Below are 25506 nucleotides of genomic sequence, written 5' to 3' on the forward strand. Positions count from 1 at the left end.
CTGCAGAACAGTGCAATGAGTAGCAGCAGCAGAGGAGGAGGGGGAAGGCAGCGCAAAAAAAGGGTGGGGGAGACAGGCAAGGCAATAAGCAAAACGTTTTATGTTAAATACCGCATCGTTATCTGCTCTCTGCCGTGGTCGAGCAGAGCAGCAGGGCGCGGTGGAGTCCCCTCCCGTCCTGGTTGCGACGCAACGCGTTGAATTGTCCAGCTCTAGCCGGAGGCAGCTAAAATGCTGCAACATCCGCGCTGCAGATCCCACTGCAGCTAGCATTGAAGTCGTCACCACCCCCTGCACTGCCCAGTCGACTGACTGGCCCCCCAAAAACCCCTGCACAATAATAACTATAATAATCAGCATGGCAGCCACACACACACACATAGAGAGTGAGAGAGAGAGAGTAACGTACGTGTTCATATTGTTGTTATGCCCTGAAAAAGGGTATATGTACATGGATAGAATCGCAATATTATGTGCACAGAATCCATATAAAATAAGAGTCGTAAGACAAGTTCGTTCTGGGGCAAGGGTTCTGGGTCTGGGTTCCCTATTCCCTGGGTTCTGGGTTCCCCATACATATGCAAAAGATCATAATCATTTCACCCTCTTACGTTATATATATAAACATACATAGCTGTCCTCTGATCTGCCCATCTTCAAGGGGTATCTATGGCCTCGATACACAGAGGTAAAATTATAGTTATATTATTTCTTTATTTTTATACCCGTACTCAAAAAAGAGTTAAGGGGTATATTAGATTTGTGGTAAAAGTGGATGTGTGTAACGCAGAGAAGGAAAATTTTCCGACCCCATAAAGTATATATATTCTTGATCAGCATCAATAGCCGAGTCGATATAGCCATGTCTGTCTGTCCGTCCGTCCGTCCGTCCGTCCGTCTTGTTGAGCGCCTGGATCTCAGAGACTATAAGAGTTAGGCTAACCAAATTTGGTTTCCAGACTCATGTGATATCACACTGCTACAAGTGTATTTCAAAATTTCGCCCCGCCTCCCTTGCCCCCCACAAAGGACGAAAATCTGTGGCAGGCACAATTTTAAAGATACGATAAAACTAAAAACGCAGTGTCGTAGAAAATGCCCATATCTACTAGACTGCCAAATTTGAATCAAATCGGATCATAATTATAGCCAGAATGAAGAAATTAATTTTCTGTTGCTTCCCCTGCCCCCTCCTGAACAAAACAACGCAACTCATTTTCCTTCTCGCTCGCACACTCTGCCGCGTTCAGTGCGCGAGCAACCCCTACCGGGGGATATGTAGAATATGAATGGTACATCTATAATCTACATGTTAGATGTAAAATATACATTGTAGATGTAGATAACAGATGTAGCAAAAAAATGTAAAATTAAAAATTTTTTTTTTTCTAAAATTCTTAAAAATCATAAGCTCAAAAATGTATATACTGACTGAGTACGGGTATAAGTAGAGTCGCGTCCCCAGAAGCGACTCACACGTTCCTTCTTTTTTTTGTGGATTTTCTTCATTTCATTTTGTTAATTTTATACACACGTTTATTTTGTTGCTGCTGCTGCCCATCCCTGCAGTGCCAGTGCAGTGTGTGGTATTTATTGCCACACGCCCAAGCCCACCGCAGCACCCTCGATGCACCCCCCCCATCCCATTCGCACACCCACTAGAACTCGTCTCTTGTCTGGCAGCTTTTTAGTATTCATTAAACTGCATAATTATACAATAAGTGCAATGGCTCCGACTTTGCTGTGTCCTTTTCACGCAGCACCAGCAGCACCAGCAGCAGTCCCAGTCCCAACCCCCAAACCACACGCACACACGCTGCTGCCACGCCCCCGTTGCCACACATCGCCCCAAACGAGAACTGCATATAGTAGCACATAGATACATATGTATATCTATCCTTAATGGGGTCTTGTCTAGCTGCACACTCGAGCAGCATATCTTCTACTCGTATACATGCGATAAAAGTAAATTTCCTGCTATCCTGTTTCAGCGGAAAATATCAAATAATTTTAATTAGAATTATTTGCCGATTCCAGTCAAACCTATGAAATTAAAGAACCAAGAACAGGAATCTGTAGAACACAGAGTGTCAGGATCATTGCCCATGCAACCAAAAACAAACAAAAAACGAGAAGGAACGTGCGAGTCGCTTCTGGGGACGCGACTCTACTTATACCCGTACTCAGTCAGTATATACATTTTTGATCTTATGATTTTTTAGAATTTTAGAAAAAAAAAAATTTTACATTTTACATTTTTTTGCTACATCTGATATCTACATCTACATCTACAATGTATATTCTACATCTAACATGTAGATTGTACAATGTACATGCTCCATTTAGATTCTACATCTCCTCCGCTAGGGGTTGCTCGCGCACTGAACGCGGCAGAGTGTGCGAGCGAGAAGGAAAATGAGTTTCGTTGTCGTCGTCGGGGAGGGGGGACAGGGGAAGCAACTGAAAATTAATTTCTTCATTCTGGCTATAATTATGATCTGATCTGATTCAGATTCGGCAGTCTGGTAGGTATGGGCATTTTTTCCGATACTGCGTTTTTAGTTTTATTTGTATCTTTAAAAATGTGCCTGCCACAGATTTTCGTTCTTTGTGGGGGGCGGAAGGGGGCGGGGCAAAATTTTGAAATACACTTGTAGCAGTGTGATATCACATGAGTGTGGAAAACAAATTTGGTTGCCCTAGCTCTTATAGTAGTCGAGATCTCAACAAGACGGACAGACAGACAGACAGACAGACGGACAGACGGACAGACAGACATGGCTCTATGACTCGGCTATTGATGCTGATCAAGAATATATATACTTTATGGGTTGTCGGAAACGTTTCCTTCTCTGCGTTACACACATCCACTTTTACCACAAATCTAGATACCCCTTAACTCTTTTTTGGTGTAATAAATGAATCAAAATTATAGAAATAGAAAACTCAGAGGCGGCAGGCAGACAAAGACATAAGACAACAAAATCCACGGCATTATAAAATACAAAATATACTAGACAACAGATTGGATGCCAGTAATGTTGGCTCCTTTTTGTACCAAAATATTTCGATAGCTTTTTAGGAGCTGCGACTGTTGGGCAACAAAGGCGGCCGCACACGCTCACAGTCACATCAAACAGTTGTCCCAGAAATGAGGATAATTTATTTAACTCCCCCTTGACCTCGCCCACCCAAAACAAGAAAGGGTCCAACAGGGGGGGCCGTAGAAGGCTGCTGGAGTATGGGACATGGGATTATTAAGCAGGATTATGAATAGATTGGCTCATTCAGGCAGGCCGTTCTCGCTCCACTCCGCTCCGGCCACTCATTGTTTTTATGTTTCGAGCAACTTTTGCCAATTTCAAATGGACAAAACGGAAGCAAAATATGGCCAGACACCTGAACTACTACCCGGTCTGTGCCGGTTCAGATCTGGGACAGTAGTGCGCTGCAGAACAGGCTGAGGCTGAGGCTGGGACCCAGGGCAGGCTCATAAACAAATCCCTTAAACGTTTTAAATGCCGGAGCCGCAGCTGCATGCCGAGCACGCCCCCAATCCAGCCGCCACCATCCAACACCTCCTACGCTCCCACATAAGTTGGTGGCAAACGCAACGAAAACCGAACCAGAAAAAAAAAAAAAACAATTGAAAATAGACAAAGCGAAAGAGGAAGCATTGAAAGTGGGAGGTGGACAATTCGAAGTCTGAATACCCTTCATTTCGACTGGGGTATGAGCAGTAAAAATTATTAAAAATTATACTCAGCCATAGGAGAAGATTCCCTGGAAAGGCTCATTAAGGTAGCTGCGAAAATTCATATGTAAGTCCAAGTGGAATTTAAAGAAAAATAATACCCAGAGCAAACGAAAGCCTGCCCCGCCCGTAGACTCAGCTGCCATGAAAATAGAAATGGCCTCAACCCAAGGTAAAGGGCATGGCGAATGGCCGAAAGTGGACATTGGACGCACTTGGAGCATGTGTGCGGACCATTTCATGCTCGAAAATAGTTTTTGGCCAGCGATTGGGCAAGGCATTGGATGGGTGTTGGGAGCCATAGCTACTGCTATGGATATGGAGCAGGAGCAGGAGCAGGAGCTGGAGCTGGAGCAGGAGTCGGACAGGATATGAGACGGGGCCAGCCAACCAAGCATCGCCCTCTGGTGCATCGTAAAAAATAAGCAGCAGCAAATTGTATTTTTATGAGCTGAAACTGTTTTGGGGCCACATTTCAATGTCGATAAAAACAAGAACGGGTCCGCTTGTCGATGCTGCAAAAGGGTGGGGGGGTGCAGGAAGCAGTGGCTAAGCAGTGTGGACAGTATGTGGGACCCGTGTGTGTGTGTGTGTGTGTGTGAGAAGAACCGAGAGCCGACAACCGGCAACTGGCCACCGACAGCCAACAACCGACAACAACAATAAAAACTGAAACAAAAACTTACAACAAATTACAAATAACGAGGCAAAAAACCTTCGTCTAGGACTGTACGGGCAGGCAGGCAGGGGCAGGCGGCAGGCGGCAGAGCGGAATAGATTGTGGGGCAGAGCGAACTGTGGGACACTGCGGGACTGCGGGCTCCACTAATAGAAAATAGAAAATCGTGTGGGGAAAATTGCATTGCGGGCCTCGGGATACAGGAGACGAGCCCCTGTCAGCTGAACATTCATTAGAACTAATTAGACGTGATCATAGAGCTGGTCCGTGCGCGGAGCTAGAGTCAGAGTCAGAGCTGAAGCCGGGGGAAAACTGCCCCTCGACCGAACCCTGACTATCCGGGATAACAAATCGAAATTGAACCCTCTGGTCGAGGATGGTTTTCGCCGGCCATAGCTTCATATGTCTATGGGTAGTTAACTAAGCAAACATGCAACTGGTCGCATGGAGTAAATTGATATGCCTGAGCCACAACCCAGCCCCGCCACCAACAACCCCACATAATGAACAAAGGGTATGGGCCAAGTACGACATGTCCGGTGTGATGGCAAGGGGTGTGAATGGGTCCACGGCAAGTGGAGCCCAATGCTCAGCTGGCTACAAATATGCATATTTAAGGGACAAACAAATAAAGCAAAGCCTTGAATCGATTGCCCAAGGCAGACTTCCCGCTTATTGGCTACCAAAATACCTCTTCTAAATATCCATCTTTTTCCATGGCTTAGCCATCATTTCTATTTCTTTGGTTCTCTCATTTTGTGGGCACATTCAGCCGAGTCCCTATCCCTGTCCACTGATGCTAGGGCATGGCTGATCTCGCGCGTCCTTCGCGGCTGTTATCGTGATTTAGCTGCTGCCAATCGTTCTGTTGGAGGGAGGCCTTGGAAGCAGAACGAAGCAGAAGCAACCTCCAAACGTTTTGCTTCCAAGGCCTCCCTCCTACAGCGCATCCACGAGGAGAATGTGACATGTTCTAGGCGCAAAGAGGAGTGACTACCTCCACTCTCTTGGGTATTAGCAGGAGCCACACCTCTGAGCCACCTCTAAGCCACAAAATCCCGATGCAAGTGCACAATAAATTGATAGACAACCAACAATTCAATTGCTTACAATGAGGTATAATATTTAAAGTGCAATAAAACTCTATTTGAGCATCACCTTGAAGTAGTCAAGCATATAGCGACAGATCCTGCTTTCGAAATCAATAAAAAGGTTATCAAAATCCACATTTAGCTGCACCTTCACAAGAGTCACCCCGGATGTCGATGGAACAGTGGAGAATTCGGGTGTGATCTTGAGAGCAGTCAGTAGAGCCAGCAGCTGCTCCTTTTCGTTCTTGTAGTCCTTGGAATCGAGCACCTCTAAGGCGGCCGCCTTCAGGTGCGGCAAGAACTTCTTGTAGTAGTTGTGGGCATCGCACGGCTTTCGGCCCCCAGTCCTTGGGCCACGACGTTCGACCTCCAAGTCGTGATTCGGCTCCTCTTGCTCGTCGGCTGAGATGACGATCAGCACCTCGAGGGCGGCCAGCTGGCGGGCAGCCTTCTTAGTTCCCGCCGTGCCGTAGCGCTTGATGGAGGCCACCGTGCAACAGGCGATGTATTCGGGTGCGTCTGGGGTGCCGCACTGCTGCACAATCTCGACGACGGGCAGCGGCATCTCGTGGCGAATGCAGTAGTTGCGCAGCTCTGCGATATCAATCTTCTTACGATTGAAGTGCTTTGGCTCCTCGTGCAAGTCCGAGCCGTTGCCAGGGACATTTTCAGCGGCATCGTTGGCCGCCAGTTGCTCACCAAGCTCCGGCATTGCGGCGTCCGAATTGGTATCCATTTTAGCAGTGAGCGAAAATACTAATAAAAATTTACAAAATTTTCAAGCAGTAATCACAGCGCACAAGCACAAATAGTTAATGCCAATGAAATAAAATCACAGACTGACAGCAACCACGTGATGGTATTTTCTGAAAAATCCCAAAAAGTTGAACAAACTAGTTGGCAGCCCTGGCAACTAGCTCAGACAATTTGTTGTGTTGGGAAGAATTTTAGCGACTGCAGTGCTGTACTTTCCAGAAACAATTTTGCTGCCTCTTTGGCCTGCTTGTGCTGGAAATTATAATTTTTTCTCGACTTAAAATCAGTAGACGTAGACTACGAACACTAATTTTGCACTTGGTCTCTCCTGTTGTCTCTTTCTCAGCAGCAAAGCTGGCAAAGTCTGACGTCATAGCACCATGCATTTGCATAACGGCATGCATTTTTATCGTTTCCATAGGAATATCACCCCACTTCGGTCGACAGAAAATTAAATTCATTTGATTGCTAGGCTTAAAATAAATAAAAGAATAATTATAATTATAGCGCATATGAAATCTTCCATATTCGATATTATATGTGATATTTTTTTGGCATCTCTATTGACTATCGATTATTGCCGTTGACCAACCCTAAGCTTATGTACGCTTTTTTTTGTAAAGTAAATTGTGTAATCTGTGGAAGTTCCAGTGATAGTTACCATATTTAAATACATACATACATATGCGTGGGTACATCTACATATCTGTAGGTATGCATCGCGGCTTATATTACTTTCCTTTGTACTGTCTCAATCAATCAGTTTTTGCATCACCAACCAGCATTCCATTCCTGTCCAATTCAATATTGTGCCCATAATTGCAATTTTCGCAACGAAGCGAACAAGCGGCTGCTTAATCGACAATCTAAGGTGACCACAGTCCAAGTCCAGGTCCAGGTCCAGGTCCAGCCACAACTCTCTAGTTGGGTTGGGGTTGGGTTTGGCAGCATCTCTCTCTCTCGATACTGGCAATGTTTCGATCAAATATGTTCCTCATGCGCCACCATTTGATTGCTACTCGGATTCTAATATTAATTAAAGGCTCAAGTCAGCAGCAGCCCACACAAGCTGCTGTCTTTCCCGCAAATACATATGTACATACATACTCGAGTATAAGTTGCTCCTCGCACTGGCATATCTCTCTCGGTGTTTCGGTGTCTCTGGGTGTCTCGTTGTCTCTGCGTCTCGTTGTCTCTGTGTCTCGGTATCTCTGTGTCTGTGTGCACGCCCAGTAAATAAATATAATTAGCTGGGAGAAACGTTCTCTCCACGGTCTCCCCTGCTCTGTATTTGATTCGGTTTTGGTCTGGTTCCATTCTGCTGTGTTGTGTGGCACGCAAAATGAGATGACACTAAATCAAAGTTATTCAACTCACGTCGTTAAGTCATTAATCGAACAATGCACGCAGGCAACATGCTGGGATGGATATACATACATGTACACACACACACACCCACACACTCGTAACATATGCTGATATCGTCTTTGGCTTCGTCTCTTTGCTTTGTCTTTTGCGTCACGTTGACGGCCATGTTGGCACATAATAACGGGGTCCAGCGGCCCCTCGACGACGATGATGATGATGATGATGATGATGTGGCCTCAGAGGTAACTAACGGCATTGCCATTGCGGGAGCCATCATCAAGCAACTGGCTCTGGACTCTTCCAACTCCGATGCATTATTAAACGCATAAATTTCAAGTCAAGTGGCAGCGATGCGACCTGAAATGCCAGAGACAGACACGCGTCGCGTCGCCTCGCCTTGCCTCGCTTCGGGTATGGACCCCAGTGACAGGCCCAGGCCCATGCTGCAAAACCCTTCCCCTTCCCCGCCGAGTGCTGATGTTGATGGTCAGTGGTCGCGAACAGTCGCGGGAACGGACTGCTCCAAGCATCGCCTTGCGGTGGTACATAGCGCAAAAGGCACAGGCGTCGGAGTCCCTGAGTCCAAAATGCTTTTGACAAGAGCCAAACAGAGGCTGTGGCGAGGCCAGCCAGCCAGCCAACCGCAGATCTGCTCTCTCCAAACTCTGTCATTATTTATGCAAGATCCATTAAATTCTTATTCTGTGGTTTGTGGATTGCTTTGGCGAACATTTCAAAGTGTCGGAAGAGATCAAAATTCTATGAATTTGTTGGTACTGAAAACAAAATTAATATGATCTTAATTTTTCTACTTGTTCTCAGGGACCGCAAATAAGAGTCATGAATGCCAATTTTAAGTAAATAAATCAATGTGAAGGGAAAACGTTACGGAAACATGGAATATACTATAATTTATATTTCAGTCATAATAAGCTACATATATCAGCAACAAATTTAAATTTACGATTTATATATTATAAATCATTTTTAATTCTTAGTTGTAATTTTTTTAATAGAAATAATTTGTATTGAATTAATTAGAAATAAGTGTTATTTGAAACTTTTATATAATTCATTTGGAAATAATTTTTAGATTGCAATTTTTATTTTAAAACTTATAGCAGTTACGCGGCCCTGCTTTTTCTCTATTTTTTAGATTTATTTAAACACAGAAATTCCTGCTTCAAGTCCAGTCCCCAGCTTCATAGTTATAGAACAGCCACATAAGCGGGTACATTTAATTAATTAATTTAAACTTTATAACAAGCTAAAATCTTAATCTTCTGCATATACTCGTATCAGATTGATACAAATTCGAATATCGTAAATTAGTTTCCGAACTTGCCGGCAGAACGTCCATCGGGAGGTTTCCAACAATGCAATTTACGGGGTGGAAAGCATTACCAATTATGGTAATGGAAATAAACCTCGTTAATTATTGGGTAATCGCAGCAAAAGTTTAACAAAGTTTAACCGATTTTCGGCATCAAATAATCGAATCGAGCTGGGGGGCAAAACTAAACTCAAATCCTGGTCCACACAGAGGGCAGAGTTTTTGGGCTGGCTGGCCGGCTGGCTGGCTGGCAGCTGCTTTGGCAGATTTATGCGGAAAAGTAAACCAGCATCGACAATTCAGCAGCAATCCAGCATACGAGTACACCATCCTTCAGCGACCAGCATTCGACCAAACAGCATTCGACCAGTTACCGCATTCAGGAGTTACAGCAGCAGCAGCAGCAGAAAAGGGATCGGCAATGGAATTGAAAGTGGAAATGGGAGATGCGAATGGTGGGGCGGTGCAGGGCAACTGTCGAATGGAAAGCTGGCAACTGTGGGCCAGAGAATGGAGAATGGCCCGGTAATAGGATTATGCCTGGGCTCCATCAAAGCCAAAACAACCGCAACCACGCATAATTGTTCAATTTATTTATTTAAGCACGAAATGCGTGGCCATACAGCCCCAACAACACAATGCCCACACACACACACACACACACACACATCACACACACACATATATAAAGCCAACGAAAAAGTGTGGAATTGGGAAAGAGATCCTGCCATGCCATGCCATCCATCTTTTCACCCATCCATGCCTGAGCACACCCTTGCCCATACTCAGACCCACACTCAGACCCCGGCCAAAAAAGAGCTGGGCCGGCAGCAAACGTTTTTCGGTTTTTGTGGTCAATGAAAAATCGCTTTAAATAATGAATTTCATTTAAATAAATATTTAAAAAGCTGTCAGCGAACTTTTATGGGCTTTTATGGGTGGTGTTCGGATTGATGGGTGGCCCTGCCCCCCCCCAGGATCATCACCTGGCTGTGATTGGGGGGGGCGAATGTGTGTGTGGGGGGCAGGCAGCGGCGGCTGCCAAGAAATTAGTATCTATTTAATGCGGTTGTTTGGATTATGGTTCGTTAAATGTATTCCATCACGGCCAATAAGAGCCTGCAGAGGCATAGCTTTGTGAAAAGTTTTTTTTGCGATTATTTTTATACTTCCCTGAGACAGCAACGCATCACAGGGTCGCATGTCAAGCGATAAACGAATAGCGTTTCCTCAAAATTATTATTAATTGAGGCCTTGCCAATTGCATTCAATTCGTGGTCCGCTTCGGTCGCTTTTTAATCGCGCAAATTACTGCTAGGGCATGGCATTGTTTTATAATTTCAATGGATTGGTTAGCTATCAGTTTAAATGGCAATGGAGTGGCTGCATTTTTCTATTCGGCAACAGGCAGTGGACAGGACATTTTTCTGTGGAAGGGTGACGGGTGTCAAAAATCTGAAGTGAATAAAGTGAAGGGTTTATTGGTATTTAAAAATATATTATAAATGTGCATATACATATATGTGCTAAGTGTAGGTATTATTTACATATGTATATGTACATGAAATATATATTAATTAGTACACATACTAAATGAATAAAAATTACAATACCCTCTGCAAGGGTATAGCCAATGGTTCTTTGACTTCTTCATTTAATTTCCAATTCATATTTCATTTATGTTTTATGGCCAAACAATCAGCGCAGTGGCTGGAGCAGAATATGGATAAGGGAGGAGGGCTAGGGCAGGGGGCAGGGGGGCCAATTGGTAGACACGAGAAATTATAATTATAATTTTTGCACCCTGGTTGGGTGGGTATATGCGGCACCAGGCCAGCAGGACTAATTAGTCTCCTGAGCGTGTTCTTTGATTCCCGATTTCTGATTATTGTAAATCTCTGGTCACGCACAAACGAAACAATTCATAAATTTAATTTTTGTGGCCCCGGCAAATAGCAGAAAAAGAGGGAGAGGCAGAGAGCGATGTATAGGCCGGGGGGAGGGCTGTGTAGGTAGGTGGGTGATGTTGGTGGTGGTGCTGCTGCTGCTGCTGGAGTCGCCACTCGACACGTCCCAGCCAACGAATTCCCACAATAAACATTTGCACGGGGCCCATCCGACAGCGAGGATGATAATGTGGATGACGATGTAGTTGTAGCTGCTTCCCAGTCACAGTCCCAGTGCCCACTCCCACTCAATCCCACTCCCAATGATGATGATGATGATGATGATGAGGACGATGTGGGTAATGACGCTGATGACGACACACCGTTGGGAATTATTTGTATATGCAGTCATGTAGCATCGATTAATCATTTTATTATTATTGCCATTCGTTGCCGTTCCCATAGCTCGTGATCCTCATACATACGAGTGCGACTACAAGGACGAGGACGAGAGTGCGAGGACGAGGACGAGTGCGAGTATGAAAAGTCTGCGTGAGTGGACACCCACTGGGGCAGGCAGGGGAACTAAGGGGACTTCGCTGCGGTGCTTAGGTGCGGATTGATGATGGGTGATGGAATTTACAAATGCTGTTCATAGTCGCTTCAAGCAAAAGTGAGACGTACCCACTTTGATGGGTCAACAAATCAAGCGCAAATACCTCTGGCAATGCTGGAAGAACAACAGAAAAAAAAACAATCAAGCCAGGAATCACTGGGGGATGCCCTGCCTGGACACTCTTCCTGCAAGGCCAAAGTCACCATGCAACTCTATGCCCTCGAATTCTTGTTCTATATTTATTTTTTATAGTTCCATTCTTTGTTTATTTTTAGATAAATAATTGGTTAAATTGGCTCAGCATCCGAAGAGCAAACTCGAGCAGGATCTCATTGATGTGCAGCCCACGGGCTCCAATTTCGTGAGACAAAATTTGAGCAAGAAAATAAGGAATCCATCAGCCATTGACATCAGCCAAGCGGACTGCATAAGAATGATGGAGAAGATCCAAAATATCGCCGGCACGAAGCATCCGGGGCATATAACTGGGCCAGAAAACAGGGCCAAAATGCCCAGTAAGAAGAGCAGAACAAAAGGAAGCGGCAGTAAAATTAATCGAAACAAACTAAAAATCTACACACATCTGTTTGCTGACTGCTTACTGCTGTAACTAACACAATGTCAACAATATATTCGTACATGTGTAAATGCTGTACAATTTTAATTCTCGTAATGAGCTAATAAATGCTATCAACACTGAAATGATAAATAAATTTAATTTAAATTTAAGTAATAAATTTAATATATTTGTTGGCAAATAAGCAACTTTAAAGCTTATATTAAGTTTAGAAATTCGAGAAGATTAATAAAATAATTTTTCTATTATGAATTAAATATGGAATTTTGTTTTTCAACGTTTAAAACAAATTAAAATTTAATTTCTCCCTACTTCTACGAATATGCGTAAATTTTGCATAGGAAGAGAACGGAAGTTGCATTTCTCTGAGCCTTTGTACATAATATTGTATGATGTATGATGTTTAACAGAAATAATAATAAACGAGCTTTAATCTTTCGCTTTCGCTTTGTTCATTAATTTTTGTTGAAAATTGTTCAAAAATTATTCCGGTCAGCTTTTCCTGAGACCATTTGCTTATTGGCAATTCAAAAATTATAAAAAAATATGCACAAGGATTTTATTTAATTAAACTTGGCCACAAATCGCAGCGATGCATTCCGAAAATCTTCATTAATTTGCAGACAATGGCAACTCAGTTCCCAGCTGCCATTCCAAGGCTGGCAACACTGCAGCAACAATAGACAAGTGAAAATGCGAGACAAACTGTCAAATTCGCTTGTCAGATTTGATTGAAAACCAAATAAAATAAATACGAAAAACTGTCTGTGAAAGTATACGAAAAGTGTGACGTGACGGCAGTTAAACGGTAAGTGGAGCCAAGCAGGAGTCCTGGAGGCAAATGCAACTTCAATTCCCCCTAAGATTTGGCCATGTATGCGGCCGTGAAGCCCCTTTCGAAGTATCTGCGCCAGAAGACGGTGCGCATATACGACCCGATATTCACACTGCACTCCAAGTGCACCATCGTCATCCTGCTGACGTGCACGATCCTGCTGTCGGCCAAGCAGTACTTCGGCGAGCCCATCCTGTGCATCAGCACCAGCAGCCACAAGGAGTACATCCAGTCCTACTGCTGGACCATGGGCACCTACATCCTGCCCACCGAGACGAACATCAGCACGGGCCTATACTTGGGCGGCCTGCCCGCCGCGACGGACCGCAATCGGAGCGGTCTGCACGGCCTGATGGCCAGAGATGTGCAGATGTTCGCACGCATCATTGCGATAGCGGAGGGCGTCGGTCCCGAGAAGCGGGGCGTCACGAAGCGCCTCTATTTGCGCTACTATCAGTGGGTGTTCATGATCCTGCTGTTTCAGTCGCTGCTCTTCTACCTGCCCTCGTATCTGTGGAAGGTGTGGGAGGGGCATCGCATGGCGCAGCTGTGCTGTGAGGTGGGTGGCGCCATCATACTGGAGGACACCTATCGCACCCGGCTGCAGATGCTCACCAAATACTTTCGGTCGAAATTTTCCAGCATCCACTGCTGCTATGCCATCAAGTATACGTTCTGTGAGATGCTCAATCTGCTGATAAGCGTGAGTAAACCGTCAGTGACCGCAGGGAACCAGGACTACTCATCGCAGCTCTCCCACTGTATCTGTTTCCAGATACTAAACTTTTGGCTGATGGATGTGGTGTTCAATGGGTTCTGGCAGAAGTATATACACGCATTGGCCGCCATACCCGTTTACGATTGGCAGCTGTGGAACATGATGACCTCGCGCGTCTTCCCCAAGGTGGCCAAGTGCGAGATGTTTGTGTACGGGCCCAGCGGCAGTCCGAGTGTGCTCGACATCCTCTGTGTCCTGCCGCTGAACATACTCAACGAGAAGATCTTCGCCGTGCTGTATGTGTGGTTCCTGTTCATCGCCCTGCTCTCCGGCCTGAACATGCTGTATCGCCTGGTACTCGTCTGCTGCTGCCAGCTGCGACTCCAGCTGCTGCGCACCCATCTGCGCGGCATGCCCAAGTCGCATATTCGCGAGGTTCTGTCCACCGCCGGCTACGGCGACTGGTTCGTCCTCATGGGCGTCAGCATCAATGTGAATCCCACGCTCTTCCGTGAACTGATCGAGCAGCTGTACACAGAACTCATGGAGGATCGTGCTGCAGTGCTGCAAGCAACCGCATCCAAAAGGGATTCACCCACTGCCCACTGCACGCTGCTGAACAACAGCAACAGCAACAACAATCCGCAGCAGCATCGTTTGATGGGTGCGGCCAGCCCCAGCCACGCCCAGAGAGATCCGTCTGTGCCCACACTCACACTGATGGCGCCCACCATGGACACGATGGGCTCCAACAATGAGATTGTCAGCATTGATCGTTTCTGCGAGGAGAGTCAAGTCTGAGATTATTTCAAGCATTCATTTGATTGGATTTGATCGTTGCTTTTAAGCGCTTAATTGCCTTTAATATTCTTTATATTTATTAATAATTAATAATTGTATTAATATTGTGCCAGATTTTATATTTCAGCTATATGTTAAGCTATGGTTTTTCGTTTTGTTTTAGGAATGGTAACTGAGCTGCCAGAGGGGGTCCAATAGCTAGAATCATTTATCAGCAACTGCCATGGAAAGGATTCTCCGAAAAGAGCTGTGCATGGGCAAAAGTGTACCTTGGAATTACGATTAATTCAACGAAATCCGATACCTTTTCTGGGCTGCGATTGCACATAATCGTACGTCACTTTTTATTGTTTTTTTTTTCTGTTGCTGTTCCCCAAAGGGCTCTCCGCCAGCTGTGCGTGGTGTGGGCTGGGCTGGGGTGGGGTCTATATTCTGTCTATAAAAGTCTCATGCACGCTCTGGTTGGGGCACAGTTTGTAGCTTAATATCTGATCGAAATGACATCTCTGGGAATATCGATAGTTTTTGTAACATTCGTCACGCTCCTGACTGGCACAATTGTCTTTCAGGACTACTGGCAACGTATGTTTTGTGTGCGCCTTACTTAATTGTTATTAAATATTAAATATTATTATGCTCTTGTGGATTTTCAGCTCGTTGCACGAAGCCCTTCGTGGACGTCGGTGGACGTTGCCTATTCTTCTCCTCCAACAAGGCCGTTCGTATGTCATTCGTATGCCAGGTATTCTCTCTTATATTTTGCTCACTTTTAGCCCACTTATGAGTACTACAAGGTCACCTACAAAGCGCGAGTTCTCAGCGTACCCGTCATAGTGAGTATTTACACCCCCCAACCCACCCCTCCGGCTATGTACATGCGCCCCAAAATATTCCAACTTCGATCGATTTTTTAGATGGGCTGGCTTCATGCTTACCTAGGCTGTGAAGCCATCGATGACAAATGCCGACTGGTGACAATTCGTTCGGTCGAGGAAATGCGACAAATTTCGTACTACTTGAAGTACAAGGCGCACGTCGAAACCCATTCGATTTTCTGGGTGGGCGCCCATCGGGGACGCCTGTCCGATCCCGAAGATATTGACCACAAGACCCTGCACGATTTCTACTGGCACAATGACGCCAAGCCGATGAACTTTACCAACTTCAAGAAGAAGGAGCCCCCAAAGAAGCCTTTCGGCGATGGCTACTGTGTCTACACGGAGTTTACGGGCACCGAACTGGTCATGGGCGTGGACGATTGCGACAAGAAGATGGCCTTTGTCTGTGAATTGGACCCAACTTTACCCAAAGGAGAAAACCCGTTCCACAACAGAGACGCCAATGTAAATCTATAGAGTATACAAAAGTTTGCATTACAATACATAAATCACACAACAGCCACTTCGCAATTATAAATAATTTTGTATATGAGACATTCGACAGCTTTTTAAAATAAAAAAAAATAAAAAACTTTGCTGTTTGCTTAGGAATTATTTAAGAACTTTGGTCTGTAATTAATTATTTATATAAATACACACATATCTAAGAATGCAATTGATATGGTTTTGCTATGCGAGTCCGTTCAGAGTTTTTTTCCAGCTGAATTGCTGAATTCCCATTGCAGTGGGCCTTAACTTTCTTTATAGGTATATTTTTCAAATAAACGAATTGCATCAAAATGCTAATAAAATGCACTAATCATAATGAGTGGTGCGCCGGTGGCGGTTTGGGTACCGGCAGGCATAACACATAAACGTGAACAAACTTGCAAAAAGTTACACAAGCCAAGCGGCAGGTAGCGCTAGATGCTGGGCGATGATTGTAGAACTCTTCTCTCGCAATTGTCGGTCCTTCTGTCTGTCTGTCTGTTTGTCTGTCCGTCTGCCAGCAGGTAGGGAAAGCTGAACGGGCAACGGGCTGGCTGGCGGGCGGGCGATGACAACGCAAATGCCGGCAATTACATGCAGCTACTCAGACAACAACAACAAACAGCCTGCACACAACTGCAGCAGCAACAGAGAGAGAGAGAGAGAGAGAGCGAGAGCGAGAGGACAAATAAAGAATTGTCCGAGTCTTTTGATACCCTTGCAGGTTCATCGTTTGTTATTTAATTTATATTTATCATTTGATTTTAAGTTTAATATCCTCCAAGATAAACGAAAGCTAAGAACATTAATGGGCAAATATTATTGGAATAAATCGAGCATATTTTGTGCATACATATCTAGTGCTTCATACATACATGTACATACATATTTACATATATGTATATGTGATGTACTAATCCTATCTTGACGACATTCATCATCATGTTGATCGGGAATATACATATTTATGTAGGCCTGCAAACATCTGCCAGAAATCATATTACCTTCTGCCAAAGGGTAAGCAAAGAAAGACGGTGAGCGGGGCAGAGCAGAGCAAGAGAGCTGGCAGAGCAGCGCAAGAGAGCGGGGAAGAGTAAACATTACTGTGTCTGAGGCGGCGGCTAAAGAGAGTGCAGGCGTGAGAGAAAGACAGGGTATTGACTGGGATGGGATGGGGTAGGGTGAGGGGAAGCGTAAAATAAACAAAGTTAATTTTAATTAAAAACCGCAGGAAACCGAAAAAACAACAAAATGCTAAATAAAATGGGCGTGAACAAGAGAAGGGCACTCAACGGCGATGACGATGACGATAACGATGGCGAGATGTTAAACTGAAGTCTTGCATATGCAAGTGTAATGCAATGCAATGAGTGGCTTCAGGGGGGTGGTGAAACAACAAGGCAAAGAGTAGAGGCAAATAAACGGGAAAGAGACAGCCAGACAGACAGACAGACTGCTGACTAGTGAGAAAGAGAAAACATGCCGCCAGCAGTAACCGAGCAGCTGCAACCGCGGTTGTAGGCCCACTAACACTAAACCAACACTAGCGCCCCACAGCCCCAGCCCCACACCACACCACACCATACCAACCCCCTAGAGCCCCACACCGAAGGGGAAGCGCCCACCAATGGATAACTGTAACAAAGACACATGTAAACAATTTCGTTTGTCTTCATCGCTGCTGCCTTTCACCGTTTCGTTTCGTTTCGTTTCATTTTCCTGCCTCTAGTTTTAATTATACAAAGGGAAAAGTTTTCCGGCACCAACCAGCTCCCCCCACCCCCTGCCAGGAATAAAGTTGAAAGTGAGCAACGGTGAAACGATTTCTAACCTATACACATTCCCCCGCCTCTCAAACAGAACGGCAGTTGCTCAAAAGTACAAGATGGTTCGTCTGTCTCCCCTCCGCTCCCAATTATCATCAACGGAAGACAATTCAATTCCCAAAAGGGAAAAAAGATTGGCCAAAGCCGAGTGGGCCGAGTCAATGGATCAAAGTGAAAAGGATAAGGAGTTTATTGAAAGATGACAATATGTAAGTATCGAATGTCAAGTGAACCAGAAACTTATATATTTATTTATTTAAAAAACGAAAATAAAATATATTTGATTCTTAAAAATATCAAGGAATATGTTACCACCGAAGAGGAATACACGACCAATGAACTAAAAAGAAAATATGGGAATATTGTAACAGAAACTCAAAACAATTAGAAAGTCAACAACAGTCAATAAGATAAGAAAAGTGTACCAAAAAATTATAAAAGTTCAGTCACAAAATAACATAAATATGAAAAAAAATCAAAAGAAAATTAAGGAGGAGAATGGCAGCTCTTATACTTACAACTTACACTCTTAAAACTCTTATAACTCTGCAAACACTTATTAACTCTCCTAAAAGCAAAGAAATAATATAAAACAAAAAAGTCAGCGCTAAGAAAGTTCACAGAAAATGTCATTATGGCTTGGCTGATCAGCAATCAATTAAAAATAAGATTAACTTTAAATCAAAAGGGATGACAGAGCAGGTAGAATACTCGCAGAAAGAATGCCCAAAAAGGGAACTGCTCTAAAAATAAATGTTGAATGTCAGCAAACAAAAACTCAACCCAAGATGAATTAAAAAAAAAAAAACAGAGGCAGAGGCAGAGGGAGAACAGCGAGTGTGTAACTATCCAACAACATCTGAGGCAGCCTGAAGAAACTCATGCCCATTCCCATACCAAAAATAAATAAAAAATTAAAGCCCGATGCCAACCATTGCCTGGGTTACCTTACCCATCGTCCTCGGTCGAGTTGTTGTCACTGGGCGGCCACGAACAAAGAAAATGGCAAATAAATTAACAAGTTAATTGAGTTTCGTGTTTAGGCAGCGGCGAAAACGAACCCAACAAAACCCCAAAACCTTATGGCCAATAATCGAGTGGAGGCGCAAGGCGACAGAGCGCCAGGTGGGCAATTTTCCCCCTTCGCCACCTTCTTTTCTCACTCTCTCTCTCTCCCTGTCTCTCTCCCTCCATTTCTCTGTGTATCTGCGGATGGTGTCGGGCTTGTTGCGGTTTGTCAGGTGCGTTAAACTGTGCGGTGCTCGTTGCGGCCGCTCTTCGGTTATTAACAATTAACAATTAATGCTAAATCAATAAGCGAAATACGAGTAGAGCATGTCTGAAAGGAGCTTCAAAGCCCCCATCGCCATTCCTATGCCCAGCCCCTATACCCCCTCACCTTTTATCACTGACTCTAAGACAGAGAGGACAATGTCATTTATATGCTAATTAGGATAGCTCAAGGAAGGGGCTTTTGTGCCCCATGGTCTGGCAGACCCAATTCTCGACGAATTAATTAAAAAATTGTTGCGTCCTGGCCACGAAATTACCGAAAAGCAACGCCGCCACGTTTGGACGCAGCCAAAATGCATTCCGGATACGGGTCCACATGCTCATCAGCAGCTTCAAACACGAGCCTTGTCCCTGTGGCTCCAGTGTGGCTTCGGCTTCGGGCTTTGGGTGCATGCCCCATCTATGCCTATCTATGCACCAGGACATGTGTAACAAAATCATTTTTCAATTACATTTTCGGGTTTTCGTGTGTGCGGTCCGAGTTTGGTCCTTTAGAAACCAGCCACGAGCCACCAGCCACCAGCCACCAGGCCACCAGCCACATACCAGGACCTCGGCCAGGAAATACTAGCCGTGACGAGCAGGGCAGGGCAGGGCACGGGGTAGGCAGAAGGAGCCCATACCCATAGCCCATACCGACCGCCCGTTGTGTGTGTGTGTGTGTGTGTGTGTGCTGCATATTGAACATTTGCTGCAAAATTGATTCCACGACATTTTTGCGGACACGGCCAGAGCGATGCATGCACTTTGTATGAGCATCGGATCGGATGAGCAGAGTCTCTCTGAACCTGAACCAAGAGATTGGCAGTACAAAGCGCAGATAAAACAAGGCAAATCCAGATAAAGGACCAGCTTAAAATGAGAGCAGCGTGAATGAGCATAAGATAAAAGCGAACAGCAACCAGGCCCAGAGTATGGCAAAGGAGGGAGACCAGTAGTTGGACGGTCGCTAAAACTTTAATGGAATCTGTGATTAAAACTTAGTTTTAAAGGAGCGTAGCTGATGTCCTTCCGCTAAGTAAGACAAACGTTTCGCCCTTCGCTGCTGATCCAAGAAAATGCTCTCCCTTCTTTTTCTTAGCAATTCTCTGGATTACTTTTTATTCATTTTGCAATATATGTATATTATTTAATAAGTATGGCAACATGTGTGCTGCTCTCCTGCCATTATAGTCATTCTGGGGATGTGTTGATCAATGGGGCATAATACTCAAAATGTTGCCCCATTCATTGGGGCACCACCCAACCCAATCCGAAAAGGTGGCATTGGCATTATCTGTAAGCGAAACCGTTTCCCAGCCAAAGCGTTGATTCCATATCATCCCCTAGGGCCGTGCAACTTTGTGCTCCGCCTTTTTCCTCCCATTACAGTCCATGTGCCTCACGCTAGCCTGCGTCCTGAATAATGCCCAAGGCCCACAGTCCGTTGTCAGTTGTCCGGACGGAGCGCAGCCATCACCACCATCACCATCGTCGTCGTAGTCGTCATCATCCGTTCCGTGCTATGCCATGCCCTTGCCATGCCGTGCCGTGCCGTGCCGTTTTAATCAATTATAATTACTAGCATTTTTGATTAGTTGGCACCTGCCTCGCCTCAGTCGTCAGCAACGTCCAAATGGTTGGCAATCGTTTTGGTCAACCATCCCAGAGCCGACATATGTTGGATTCTGGTCGGTATGTGGCTAGCTGGCTGGCTGGCTGGCTGGCTGGCTGGGCTGTGTGCTGCCCGTGCTGATACATACTGCACATACTGTATGCTGGTGTGAGAGGCAAACGACTGGCAAACATTTTACGTAATTGCGCACATATTTAAATTGCGTTCCATAGAGCACAATACATCAAATTATGGACCAAAGTAAAGTAAATCTGACAGACAGAGACAGAGCCAGACACAGTAGTAGACACCGCCAGAAAGAGAGAGAGACGTGAAGATGGAAATGGAGGTTGGAGCAGGAGCAGGAGCTGCAGCTGCAGCAGGAGATTGGAGTTGGAGGTGGGAGGTGGGAGGTGGAAGGTGGCAGGTTGGAGTCCTAAGGCCAGTTAATAAGTAAGCTGCTGAATTCATCTTGCTGTGCTGTCCGTTCGTTAGGCTGTCCATTCTGTCCAGCCAGTGACTGGCTGTGGCTCCGTTTGACTTTCGCATGCATTTTGCATGAGATTTTTGTGCAAGCCCACTGAGGGCTCTACACTGAGCGAAAAAACATACATACATATGTACATCTGCCAACTTTTGACACAAATTTTTCAATAATAAAATTGAATTAGTTGTGTTGAATATTTTAATTGAATTTTAAATAATTTAATAAATTAATGAATTAATTGATATTATATTTATGATTTATATTTCGCATAGAACTGGAGTCCCAAATTCGTAATTAAATATTTTCGTAGGCTAGAGAATTCTTGGTAAAAGATTTGCCTTGTTTTTTTTTGTTGTATTTATTTTTCACAGTGTAGCAAACACACACAAAGCATTGCACTGGTGTGCCACAGTGTAATTTATTTAGATTGTCTTGGCAAATATTTATGCACATGTTTTTATTGATTTATAAATCAATTGTTTCCCATTGGGGCCAGAGCCAGAGCCAGAGCCAAAGCCCTGGCTTCCACTTTGTCCGTAATTAACGAAGAATGCAGGGACTCCGGGGGCGGGGAGAGCAAAGATAGACCCCCCCCCAGCCAAAGTCCAGGCTCAAGTAGCCATCAAGACAAATTACCTGAAAGCGATTTCGGTCATATCGGGGCATACTGTAGCGACGTTGAATGAAAACTTTACCGCACTTAAGTGTCGCATTATGGTTCCCGCAAGGGAAGACACTTACCTCCCAACCCCACACCCCCATCTACCCCATTCCCCGCTCAACCCCTGCCACGCAATGGAGTTCAAAGCTAATCCCTTTTCCGGGCCTTCCTTCGCTGGCTGCCTGACTGGCTGCCTGGCTGGCTGCCTGACTGGCTGCCTGGCTGGCTGCCTGGCTGGATTAGTTTTGAATTGCTGCTCCCCAGATTAGAGGCAATTGTCTGTGAGTTGGGGGTAGGCGGCTTGGGGGTTGGCCATCCCACTACTTATGGGTCATATCCTTATCCATGGCTGGTTAAGTTTGCAACTGATTTGATTTCATCTCGGCCAATTGTCCACGCCTGCAGCTAAACGTTCTGCCACAAAGAGAGCGGCAACAAAAAAGGACCAAACCACACCCACATCCACTGCCACTCCCACTGCCACTCCCTCTCATTCTCCAACGCTCCATGGAGTACATATATATGTATATGTATATATCCAAATATACATATATATATATATATCCAAATCGGTTGTGATGTGTCTAAATGTATATATAGAAAATATTTCACAGGCAATTTCGCATCCTCACACACTCCTTTCGTCGTCCTCGTCGTTGTCGTTGTTCGTCTTGGTTCTTGACTCCCGTCTTCGTCTCCGTTCTGGTCTCCGTCTTAGTGCTGCTGCCATCCTGCTGCTCCTGGGCAGGCACGGGCATCCACTATTGTGCATATACAAACTGTAATAAAAAATTCAGTCCACGTCTCAAGCACTTATTGATACGTGAGCATAGATGACACACACACACACCCACACACACACACACTCGCACAGACACGGTCATAAGTAGCGCATATATATATGCATAGGGTCTGTACACTGGGGCGGGACGGGGTGGGGCCAAAAGCGGCAATCCTGTGGGCAAGGGCAACATACGGCAGCAGGCTTGGCCCAAACAACAATTACTGACCATGAAAAAAAGGACATCAGGGGGTGGAAAAAAACAAGAACAAAAAACTCCATCAAAAATTTCCCCAAGAGCCTTTAAATTAACAAAAATTTGGACAAATCTTGTAATATGAAAATTTCCATTCTTTGGACAATTTTTATGTTTAGTAGCTGGTTTTTATTTCCAAATTAAAGCTAGTAAATTTTGAATGTCTTAAAAATGGAATTTGCAATAAAAAAATGTATATGCCTTAAATGAAAATTCATAAAGAAATATTAAAAGCTTTAGAGCACTCTGGCATGATACTATAAATGGTATAATGAATTAAATAAATGCTCCATGCTTTTTTATTTTAAAATTCAAAGCATCAGTTTTGAATATCAGCGCTTTTGATGCCAAATGAAAAATTATAAAGATGTGCGCAATGCAATTTTTGAATTAAAAAAAAAAGCTTTGGGCGTAACTACTCAATCAGGCTTATTTTATATTGCTTTGCTTCAAAGTTCAATTACACAGTGAAATATTTAATAATAAAAACGCTTGAAGTACACATCTTTGAAAACAGCAACAGACGTAAATCAGACCCTATTCAATCGTAAAGTATTTCCATTCGAAATAAATGCTAAACCGAAGTTGTGTGTCAGCAGCAGGTAAATGCCATTAAATATGATGCGCATATTTCTGTGACACAACAAAACGTTTTAATTAATTAAATTAACAAATAATCGTGCGGTCATGCTCACATACTTGCACATAACATACCCAAAAATGTGTCACCTTGGATAATTATTAAATTACTCATTACATTACACTTATCATTATTACTCTGCATGGGCACGGACTCTGCAGCGCAGGGGCATTGTGTACCAGGCATGTATCCTCGCGAAAATATTAATTAATGCATAAACAGGTAGTCTTTAAATCAAACAAAAAATGGGTAAATGAAATAACCTTCTTCAAGTTCTTCAAAAAATAAAATTAATTGAATTTAACTGAGAATTCTTATGATAATATCTGAACAAATTTCTGCACATTTTGACTGTAATAATTTATGCGGAAATCTTTGTAAATATTCAGTGCGTTGTGTGAGTATGCGAATGTTTATTTTTTAAATGAAAAATGTAGCTTCCAATGCATAACCAAGAAAATGATAGCGAGACACTGGCAAGGCGTTTGCAATTAGTGTACCAATAGTTGGATCCCATTACCATCTCCATTACTACCATATCTCCCTGTGCACTTTGCAGAAAAATACAACTTACATGTCGAAATGAAGTACGTGACATGTTGTTGAATTATTTCTGCTGCAATAACCAAGAAGCTACGAGTATATACCTTTTTTAGCTGTGTGCCCAGCCACAGCACAGCACCAAGATATTTATATTCTGCAATATTTGTGCAGTAAGGATCGCAGCTAAATCTGCACAACTCTTATTTTAGAAACTTTAACTATACTTAGGGAATTTTTCTAGTTTTATTTATACACTAAATAGTTGAAGCAGTGACTTAACTTTTTCAATTTAAATATTCGAATATCATTTGCAAATTTTAGCTCCTAACAAAAGATTTACCCGAATTGTAGGGTATCCCCAGGGTTGTTAGAGCCAGCCGCAGCTGCATTATCACTTCATCCATTGCGTTTGTGGCATTTTTGATATTATGAACAACAATGAATTGGCATTGGATTAATTAATTGGTAAATGGCAGTCAGAGACACGCACAACTGAAGGACTCCCACAAGGAGCATTGATTACTTTAATTTGATGTGTGTGTGTGTGTGTGTTTGTAACAATGTGCACTCTTGTGTATGTATATAAATGCATACAGTTATCTATATGTGTGTATGCACACTTATGTGTGTAAATAAACGCGAACAAATCAATTAACATTATTCATTCAAAGACAATTAATTCCCATAATTAAGTCTTATGCAATGCGCTCTTTGAAGTGCCAACTAAATGATGAATGCCCAACCACAATACTGATGAAAAGATGAAGAAAATGATTATCAACAGCAACGCTTACGGCACATAAGCACATTTTTTTTTATTTCTTTGAATATCAAGAGAAAGAAAAATCATCAGAATATCCTCATGGATAAAAATAATAATATAATATATTATAATATAATAAATAATATAATAAATCAATATTGAAATTATGTTAAGTATGTCAATTAATTTGGTAAAATTTGAGTATTAAATTTAGTATTAAATGCAGGATCTGAAAGGATCGTTTCAGATCCTGCATTTAATAATGCAAATAAACATAATGATCGTCACATCTTTACCATTATCACTCGTATATGGAATACTGACTACAGTCCCCTCAATGGTTACTCATAATGAAAATGATAAAGGGAAGCATTGGTTCCGCCTTCAAGCCTTCTTACTGCTCTCTGGCTGTTCCAGCTACATGATTTTCCCCCCGAAAGCACCTTCCCCAAAGTACCAGAGATCGCTTAAACGATATTTGCCTATTATGTCGCCACTGCACCTCCGCCCCTACGCTCTCCCACCTCTCTCTCTCTCTCTGGCACCGCCTAATGTGCACGGCACAAAGGAGCGAGCCAATCTCGGCATAAACAGGTGACACCAAGAGAGGGAGAGAGAGCGAGAGAGAGGGAGAGACAATAAGCTGCAATGGCATATATCGTGGGGGGGGGGTGTCGCAAGTCGTTGCAATGGTGCAGACCTGCCAGAGGGGGGAGCGGGGCGTGGCGAGGTGCACACAAAGAGTGGAACATTTTGTTAAGGCCACTTTGCGACATTTTAATTTAAATGCTAATCAGTTGCCAATAGAGAAAAAAGAGCGAACCTATGTATCCCCACCTCGAGTGCACCCTCCTACCCATCTGGCCCAGCACTTTCAAGTC

The 25506-nt window shown here is 43.9% G+C and overlaps 3 protein-coding genes across 3 annotated transcripts; 2 read left to right on the top strand and 1 right to left on the bottom strand.

Moving 5' to 3' along the window:
* Nucleotides 1-5576: 5576 nt before the first annotated feature.
* On the bottom strand, nucleotides 5577-6260 carry LOC111077419. Its single transcript, XM_022371692.2, has one exon. It carries the CDS (start codon nucleotides 6258-6260, stop codon nucleotides 5577-5579), a length of 684 nt encoding a protein of 227 aa, XP_022227384.2.
* A 6672-nt stretch (nucleotides 6261-12932) lies between these two features.
* Nucleotides 12933-14414, top strand: LOC121404219 (innexin inx6-like). The gene is made up of 2 exons (XM_041593484.1): nucleotides 12933-13598; nucleotides 13671-14414. The coding sequence occupies exons 1-2, from the start codon at nucleotides 12933-12935 to the stop codon at nucleotides 14412-14414; spliced, it is 1410 nt and encodes a 469-aa protein (XP_041449418.1).
* Nucleotides 14415-14911: 497 nt separating this feature from the next.
* LOC121404220 lies at nucleotides 14912-15771 on the top strand. Its single transcript, XM_041593485.1, has 4 exons — nucleotides 14912-14996; nucleotides 15068-15132; nucleotides 15188-15247; nucleotides 15329-15771. Exons 1-4 carry the CDS (start codon nucleotides 14912-14914, stop codon nucleotides 15767-15769), a joined length of 651 nt encoding a protein of 216 aa, XP_041449419.1. The 3' UTR covers nucleotides 15770-15771.
* The last annotated feature ends 9735 nt before the right edge of the window (nucleotides 15772-25506 follow it).

The sequence above is a fragment of the Drosophila obscura genome, unplaced genomic scaffold (assembly GCF_018151105.1).
Source record: "Drosophila obscura isolate BZ-5 IFL unplaced genomic scaffold, ASM1815110v1 contig_190, whole genome shotgun sequence".
NCBI classification, from domain to species: Eukaryota; Metazoa; Arthropoda; class Insecta; order Diptera; family Drosophilidae; genus Drosophila; species Drosophila obscura.